The sequence below is a fragment of the Chionomys nivalis genome, chromosome 8 (genome assembly GCF_950005125.1).
Source record: "Chionomys nivalis chromosome 8, mChiNiv1.1, whole genome shotgun sequence".
Lineage (NCBI taxonomy): Eukaryota > Metazoa > Chordata > Mammalia > Rodentia > Cricetidae > Chionomys > Chionomys nivalis.
This window is the reverse complement of record NC_080093.1, coordinates 48,143,334-48,151,887: the sequence shown is the minus strand read 5'-3', so window position 1 is coordinate 48,151,887 and position 8,554 is coordinate 48,143,334. Positions and strand designations below refer to the sequence as shown.

At 58.6% G+C, this 8,554-nt stretch overlaps 1 protein-coding gene across 1 annotated transcript; it reads left to right on the top strand.

Moving 5' to 3' along the window:
• The first annotated feature begins 849 nt into the window (after positions 1 to 849).
• Positions 850 to 8,417, top strand: Rcor2 (REST corepressor 2). Its single transcript, XM_057779738.1, has 13 exons — positions 850 to 871; positions 2,300 to 2,538; positions 3,215 to 3,271; positions 3,544 to 3,624; positions 3,828 to 3,880; positions 3,969 to 4,130; positions 4,241 to 4,365; positions 4,457 to 4,526; positions 4,606 to 4,821; positions 6,312 to 6,389; positions 7,024 to 7,081; positions 7,210 to 7,439; positions 7,536 to 8,417. The coding sequence occupies exons 2-13, from the start codon at positions 2,412 to 2,414 to the stop codon at positions 7,848 to 7,850; spliced, it is 1,572 nt and encodes a 523-aa protein (XP_057635721.1). The 5' UTR covers positions 850 to 871; positions 2,300 to 2,411; the 3' UTR covers positions 7,851 to 8,417.
• The last annotated feature ends 137 nt before the right edge of the window (positions 8,418 to 8,554 follow it).

Sequence of the window (8,554 nt, the reverse complement as noted above, 5' to 3'; positions counted from 1 at the left end):
AGACAAGAACTAAGCTTGAGGTTTGAGGCCTGGGGTAGGACAAAATCTTGGCCTAGGAGCCTAGGTTCTAGAATGGAAGGAGACAAGTGGAGGATGGGGACCCAAGGGAAGTCTTGACTAATGGTCGCCATAAGCAAGGAAGCTGCCATCATAGCAGAGTGTGCTGTGCACAGCGGTCACCAGCTAGGCATAGAAATAGCAACACCTCCCTAAAGGGTAGCTTGGGACAGGTATAGCCCCCTGCCACTGGTTTCTAGGGTTCACCAGAAGTCACTTTGCTTCTTGGAACAGACCCTTTCAGGTCAGATAGCCTCTGGTTCATTCATTCTCTCTTTGTCCCAGATCTCCCCATCCTGGGGCCTGATGCCCAGCTCATGATTTAAGGGGAGGAAAAAGGTCCTATAACTCTGGCCCGAGGTGCGGCGGGCAACGTGGCCGCTGGCTGGGTGGCTCTATGTGGCCCGATAGTGCTAAAGTCGGGTGGGGTAATGTCTGCCTCTGCCAGCCGAGGGCAAGGAACCCCCAGGAACAGGACGCCCCAGCCAGGTCGTGGCCTGACCGCAGGACCCCGGCCGGTCGGCCACAGCCAGTGGATGGGGGCGGGGATCCCCGGTTGGGGCCAGGGCTGCTTCTAAATTTAGGAATCTGATTACAGAGTGGCCAAGGAAGGGAAGGGAGAGGAGGGTGCGAGTGCAGGCTCGGCTCGATCTGGGCATAGCGGGGTGTGCCTGGATAGAGGCGTGTCCAAGGAGTCCGGGGCTCTCCGTGGGAGGGGCGGCGGGCGGGGGCTTAGGCCTGTGTGCGCTGCAGCACGTGCCCCAGGCGGCGGGGACGGGCACGGGCGCAGCTCGCAGGCTTCGAGCTGCTGCCGGTGAGTGCGCTGGCTCTTTGTGTGCCTGGCAGGGTGGCTGGGTCTGGCTTTGAAAGTCTCTGCCCACCCCCTCCCCCAACTCCGTCTGTGCCTCCCAACCGGCTTCCCTGTCTGTCACTCTGCCCGTGCCTGTCCGGGGGGATGGGGGGGATGCTGCTTCCAGCTGGGGTGACAGTGAATCCAGTGGGGAGTTCGCCCCATTCAGCCCAGACCTTGCCCTGTAGCTTCCATGCCCATTCCTCTTTGGTACCACTGATTTGGGGTGCAGACTGCAGCAGTTAAGAGACACTAGGGTGACCCCTGGGGACCCACAGATCCCGCAGAAGTCAGGTTCTGGCCCAGTAGCTCTTGGAGAAATTCATCTCGCGCCTGTCCGGCCTCCCATCCGCTTTGGCCCCCAAGGGCGCATGAAGGGGGGGGGTCCCCCTGCGGAAGGGGGGGCAGGGAGTTCCTTGGCAGGAAGAGAAATGGAAGGAAAAGCTGGGCTCCACCCGGGCGGGCGGACAGGCGGCCTCTGGGCCCCCGGGGCAGACCACAGTAATCGGAGCCCACTGGTGTGTGGAGCCGGTGTGCTTGTGGGTGGGGCTGACCCCGGGGCTTCTCCTGGGGGACACTGAGGTCTACCCCACAGGGCCAAGTCTGAGAGCTCAAAGACGCGAGGGGCGCTCCCTGGGGGGGGGTACGCGCGCCCCATCCTGGTCCTGACCCCACCCCCTGGAGGTCTAGCCCCGGCCCTAGGCCCCGCCCCCCGGGCCCTCCCTCCCACCCCAGGGCCAGATGTTCAGCTGGCGGAGGCATCGACTGGGGGAGGGGTGCTGAGGCCGCAGCCGGCACTACTTCCCTGCCAGCAGCTTCATTGTGTGCGCGAGGAGCGAGCGGCGGCGGAGAGCGGGCGAGCGAGCGGCGGTAGCGCGAGCGCGGCGGGGCGAGGAGCGCGCCGGGGAGGGTGCGAGGCGGCGCCCGCGGCTGCGCTGCGCCCGCCTCCCGGCAACTCTGCTCCAGCGCCGCACGCCGTGCGCGCCGTCCCGCCGCCGGGGCCCCCGCGGGCTGGAGTGGCTGTCGTGGGGTCCGGCCGGGCAGGATCCCCCCCAGTGGGGACTGGGCATCCTCGGCATAGCCGAGGGGCGCGGAGCCCGCAGCGGCGGCCACTGCGCGGCAGCCCTCGCCGGCCGAACGGCGTGGGCAGGCGCGCGGCGCGGCTCCGGGGCTCCCCGAGGGCAGCGCGCCCCGACTCCTCCCGGGGGAGCCCCAACCCCGAAGGGCGCACGGAGCAAGTGTGCCCCCGGCCGCATCGTCCCTCACGTACCCCCACTTCTTCATAAACTTTTCTGCGGTCCTCGCCCGTGGGGGTCGCAGTGAGCGCTAGGGCAGCCCTCCGGGGCCCCGACCTCTCGGACCCTAGCCACGCTGACCTCCCGCCTCTTATAGCCTCAGTGGCGACCTCTCCAGGTCGGACCGGGCGCGGCACTCGAGGCAAGCGCGGCAAGCTCCGACGCTCTCCAAAGGCTCCCGCGCCCCCCCGGGGCAGCCGGGCGGGGTAATGCCCTCGGTGATGGAGAAGCCCAGTGCGGGCTCTGGGATCCTGTCCCGAAGTCGGGCCAAGACGGCACCTAACGGCGGACAGCCGCACTCGGAGGATGACAGCAGCGAGGAGGAGCACTCGCACGGTGAGCCCGGTGGCCTAGGGTTAAAGGCGCGCTGGTCCGGGGAGGAGACACGGAAGGTGGGGAGGGGGAGAGTTGCAAACCACAGATGGTTTCTGCCTCTCCTGAATTGCAGCCTTTGCTTTCTCATGCTTGGGGCTACCGGCACCGGGAATCCACAGCCTGGGCCGCTGCCCACCCACCTCCCCTTTGCCCTCCGTTGCTGAGGGAGCTTATAGGGTGCCTCACTTGGATGGATTGGGTCCCTTATTCCTTGCCACCTTGCAGGGGACTGAGGTCTGATTGGGCCAGGGGCTGGAAAGACATCTCCATGCGGAGCTGTGAAGCTCATGTGGTGGGGAGGAGCCCAGGGCTCCCTGCAAGGATGAGGTCCAGGTCTAGGGGCAACCCTCCAAGCCTCCACCCCCCAGCCAGAACAAAGCACTTTGCTCTGGCCTGGCCTTTAAAACTGTCCTCTTAACCCCCTCCCCCCATGGCCATGACTAGGCAGGGTCTCTCCCAGTCCCCTCTGTCTGGGAGGGTAGCTGCGGGGGTGGGGGGGAACTACCAGGGAAAAGTGAGTTTCCTGGGTGGTGGGGGCCCCGAGTGGCCAGAAAGAAGAACTCCAAATCAGCCACCTCCCCCGCCATATCCTCCCCCCACTTCCCTGGAGTCTTGACTGCCTCCCCTGGCTCCACAGACAGCATGATCCGTGTTGGAACCAATTACCAAGCAGTAATTCCGGAGTGCAAGCCTGGTGAGTGGCAGGACAGACATGGAGGGAGGGGTGGAGGCTGATGGCTTGGCCTGCAGCCCCACCTGGGAACTCTTGGCTGGCTCCTGCTTGAGGGACAGGCGGTGGGTGGGGTGGGTGGCCCCGTGGCACTGTTACTTTTCCTGCTCTGCCTTCCTGTCTGGGTCTCTGCTCCTCCTTCCCTTCTGGGCCTCACCTCCCAGCTTGACTGTGTTGCTCAGTGGTCTCCTGTCCCTGTGAATGCCACGAGGCTAATTCTCTCTTCTGCCTTCCAGAGAGCCCCGCGCGCTATAGCAACAAGGAGCTGAAGGGGATGCTGGTGTGGTCCCCTAACCACTGTGTATCGGACGCCAAACGTGAGTGGGGTGGGCCCTGGTTAGGCCCAATCTTGGGAGCAGGGCTCCAGCCCTGCCTTAGCAGTGGGCTGTTGTCCCACCTACATGGAAGTCTGGTAGGAGCACAGCCTAGGAGCTTGAGCAATAGAAAGGGGTTATAGGCTGACAAGAGGCCCTTGCTTTGAGGGGCTTACCCTCTGTGACCCCACTCCTTCCCCCTGCAGTTGACAAGTACATTGCCATGGCCAAGGAGAAGCATGGCTACAACATTGAGCAGGTGGGCTGGAGGTCCTGAGAAATGGGAGTGGGATAGGGTAGAGCAGCACCGGGGTGGCAGAGCCTGAGCTGCCCCTGTCCTGGGCCAGGCACTCGGCATGCTTCTGTGGCATAAACACGACGTGGAGAAGTCGCTGGCTGATCTAGCCAACTTCACCCCCTTCCCTGACGAGTGGACGGTCGAGGACAAGGTGCTGTTTGAACAGGCCTTTGGATTTCATGGCAAGTGCTTCCAGCGGATCCAGCAGATGGTAAGTCTATGCCCATGGCCCATTGAGTGCTCCTCAGCCCTTCAGTCAGAAACAACTTCCCTGGGGCCAGAGTCTCAGGTGGACTCCTGTTTCTGGCCTTGCTTCCCCAGCTACCCGACAAGCTGATTCCCAGCCTGGTGAAGTATTACTACTCTTGGAAGAAGACCCGAAGTCGAACTAGTGTGATGGACAGGCAGGCCAGGCGGCTGGGTGGCCGCAAGGACAAAGAAGACAGGTGGGGGTGGAGGTTGCTGGTAAGGGGCAGGGGGCTGACAATATTTTGGGTTGGGCCTCGCCTCATTTCCTCCCTGGCCCTGTGTCAGCAGTGATGAGCTTGAAGAGGGACGAGGGACAGTGAGTGAGGGAGAGCCAGATCCTGGAGACCCCAAACGCGAGGTAAGGCTCCTAGCTGCTCTGCCCTGCCTACCCCTCAACTTGGCCTCAGAAGTACACAGTGTTCCTTATTTCCCATCAGCCTCTGCCATCTCGACCTCTGAATGCACGGCCTGGTCCTGGGAAGAAGGAGGTTCAGGTGTCTCAGTACCGCCACCACCCACTTCGAACTCGGAGACGTCCACCCAAGGGCATGTACCTGAGTCCTGAAGGCCTCACGGCAGTGTCAGGAAGCCCAGACCTCGCTAACCTCACACTCCGAGGTCTCGACTCACAGCTCATCTCTCTTAAGCGCCAGGTGGGGGCCCAAGGAAAGGGGACCATGCAGAGGGGATCATCAGCTCCCGAGACCTGTGTTGGGGCAGCTGAGGTGTAAGGGAGATGGTGAGATGGTGCAGTGCTAAGCTTGACTCTCTGCCACCGTCAGGAACTCAGGATAGCTTGACATTCTTTTCTGGTGTGTGTGTGTGTGTGCACACGTGCGTGCACAGGTGTTCACATGTGTGTATGGTAGGTGCGGGGCATGTGTGCCTTGGTGTTCATGTAGTTCTTTCTACCTTTACATGAATTCGGGGAGCAAGCTTAGGTTGTTGGGCTTTGTGGCAAGCACTTTTACCTGCCTGTCTGGGCAGCTCCCTGGCGTTTTTTGGGAGGAGTGGGGAACAGGGTCTCATGTATTCTAGGCTAGTCTCAAACTAGCTCTGTAATAGAGGATAACCTTGAGTTTCTGACTCCAGCCTCCACTCCCCCACCCCCAGTGCTGGGATTATAGGCATGTGTCATCATGTCTTGTTTATGAAGTGTTGGGGATCATGCACACTGGGCAAGCAGTACCAGCTGAGCTACTTACTCTCTAGCTCTTCTAGACCTTAGACGTAGGCAGGTGGCTGTCCTTGGCTACAGAGTGAAGTTGAGGCTATCTGGGGTATGTGAGGCCTTATCTCGTTTATTTTATTATTTTGTGTGTGGTCAGGGGCTCACACATGCCATAGTGGAGGGCAGACAACTTGTGGAGTTGGCTCTACTAGGTAGGACCTGGGAATCAAACTCAGGTCAGGATTGGTGTCAAGCACCTTTTAGGAAGTGCAAGCTGCACGTATGTATGTGTAGACAATACATGTGTGGGCACGGTGCCATGTGCTCACATGGTTCTCTGCTACCTTTATGAGTTCTGGGAATCAGACTCAGGTCATCAGGTTTTGTGGCGAGCACTTCCACCTGTCTGTTTCACCCCTCGGCTTCCTAGCAAGCCCCAAGACTTGTTCTCAGATAAGAAAGTTGGGTGCTGTGGCAAGCACCAGTAGTCCCAGCACTTGGGAGGGAGAGGCAGGAGAATTACGAGTTGAAGGTCAGTCTCAGCTCTATAGCAAGTTTGAGGTCAGACTGGGCTGTGGTTCCCTCAAAAAAAAAAAACAAAAAACAAAAAAACAAAAATAAGCCGGGCGGTGGTGGCGCACGCCTTTAATCCCAGCATTCGGGAGGCAGAGTCAGGCGGATCTCTGTGAGTTCGAGACCAGCCTGGTCTACAAGAGCTAGTTCCAGGACAGGCTCCAAAACCACAGAGAAACCCTGTCTCGAAAAACAAACAAAACAAACAAACAAAAAAAAAAACAAAAATAAAAAAACCACCAACATGAGCAAATCGCCAGTGTCCTAAGATTTTGAGGAAGGAGTGGGTTGGGATGGTGGTGGCAGCTCAGTGCTCTGTGGAGGGGAGGGCAGGGGCGGGGGTGGTGTTGACCTCCTGGGATGCACAGTCCCATGGTCCTTTCTCCTTGGCCTCTGTAGGTTCAGAGCATGAAGCAGACCAATAGCAGCCTCCGCCAAGCACTGGAGGGTGGCATTGACCCTCTCCGCCCCCCTGAGGTAAGGCCTTTAGGTTTATTTGGGTGCAAAAGGGGCTTTTCCCTAGAGGAGAACAGAAATGAGGAGGAAGCATGTATTTTTACAAAATCCTTTTCATATTGACTTGGATGGGTGGAGTTGGACGGGGCGGACACCACAGTGCACACGAGGGGGTCAGAGGGTAATCTGCAGGAGTCATTTCCTTTCGTGTTGTGGATCCTGGGGATCACACTCAGGCTGTCAGCTGTGGCGGCAGAAGCCTGTACCCCCTGAGACATCTAACCAGCCCCCACATACGTATTTTAATTCATTACTTATTTTTGGCTTTTTGAGACAAGGTTTCTCTTTGTAGACCAGGCTGGCCTTGAACTCAGAGATCTGACTGTTTCTGCCTCCCAAATCCTGGCATTTTGAAAGATTATTTCTTTTCATGTGTGTTTGTCTACTGTCTTCGTAAATGTGTCCCTGCTGACCGTGGAAGCCAGAAGAGGGCGCCAGATAGCCTGGAGCTGGAGTTCCAGATAGTGCTGGGAACTGACTATAGGTTCCTCTGCTGGAGCGCCAGTGCTCTTAACCACTGACCATTTATCTCTCTATTCCCTCCCTCCATTTATATATTTTTAGTATAATGATTATTTATATTCTTGCTTTTCAGGCGAATACCAAGTTCAATTCCCGCTGGACCACAGATGAGCAACTTCTGGCTGTACAAGGTGGGTCATGCCATGGCAAGAATTGAGAACCTTAGAGACCTATCTTACCTTTTCAGGAGCTGAAGTAGAGGGGAAATAAATAGTTCTGAGGGGCATTTACAGTTTGCTGCCCTTTTTGACCCTTGCAGCTATCCGTAGATATGGGAAAGACTTTGGGGCTATTGCAGAGGTGATTGGGAACAAGACACTGACCCAAGTGAAGACCTTCTTTGTGAGCTACCGTCGCCGCTTTAACCTGGAGGAGGTGCTGCAGGAATGGGAGGCTGAACAGGATGGGGCCCCTGCAGCTCCAGTCCCTATGGAAGAGGCCAGACGAGGGGCTCCTGTTCCGGCCCCAGCCCTAGAAGAAGATGATGAGGTGAGAGGCAGGGGGTTGTCTTCAGAGGACAGGTTAAGTTTAGGGCTGCTGAGCATGTCCAGGAGCAGCCTCCTCACCCTTTTCTCTCCCCTTCAGGTCCAGATTACATCTGTCTCAACATCAGTACCCCGATCAGTACCCCCTGCACCGCCCCCACCTCCACCACCCACCTCACTTTCCCAGCCACCTCCACTGCTGAGGCCACCTCTGCCCACAGCTCCCACATTGCTCCGCCAGCCACCTCCCTTGCAACAGGGCCGCTTCCTGCAGCCCCGGCTGGCCCCCAACCAGCCCCCACCACCTCTCATCCGCCCTGCCCTGGCTGCCTCTCGCCACAGTGCCCGCCCTGGTCCTCAGCCTCCACCTACCCTGATTGGAGCCCCCTTGGAGCCCCCTGCACCCTCAATTTGAGCCCTGGATCCTTCACTGCCCAGAAGCTCCTGAACCCTTGGCTGGATATCTCTAGCATCACTTAAGGACGGAAGGGACTAGGGCTTTTGCCAGGTCTTTCAAAGACCCAGAGCTGCCAGTTGGCACAGCTTGGACCTGTGGGTTCTGCATGTGTTCTTGGCAGCTGAGCTTGTCAACCCCCAGCCAGGGGCTAGAGCTCAGGGCCTGCAGGGACTCTGCTTCCTGGCTGTGACTGGAATGGCTGCCTCCTTGCCTGCCTGCCGAGGGCTTGGCCTCTGGGCCTACCCGTTGTGTGGGGGTAGTGACTTTAGCATGGGGGATGGGCGAGAGGACAGTTGGGGTGTTAGCTGGCCTCATTCACCTTTTCCTTCTTTTAGCAATAAGTCAGGTGCACTGGGGAGGGGATTGGGGTGGTGACGGCAGAGACCTGGTAGGAAGAATACTGAGCAGCTATAGGGGGCCCACTTTGTCCACCCCCAAGAAGCTTGGAGAAAGGAGGGTTGGGGACTTACACAGACATGGGTTTATTTTTCAACATTTTTAAAAAAGAAATAAATGCAACCTCTTAATGTATGAGTGAGTCTTTATGTCTTTGTGTGGGTGGAAGGGGGCTGGCCACCTAGCCCTGGCCTCCCCCCAGGACCTAGACAGTAAGCAATTCTGCAAGGCCACATCTTGCCCAGGGGAGCAGTGAGTCCCCGCCC

Coding starts and splice junctions, on each gene's coding strand:
- Rcor2 (XM_057779738.1), top strand. CDS start 2,412: ATGCCCTCGGTGATGGAGAAGCCCAGTGCGGGCTCTGGGATCCTGTCC. Junction 6,390..7,023: donor ACCCTCTCCGCCCCCCTGAG/GTAAGGCCTTTA, acceptor CTTGCTTTTCAG/GCGAATACCAAGTTCAATTC. Junction 7,440..7,535: donor CCCTAGAAGAAGATGATGAG/GTGAGAGGCAGG, acceptor TCTCCCCTTCAG/GTCCAGATTACATCTGTCTC.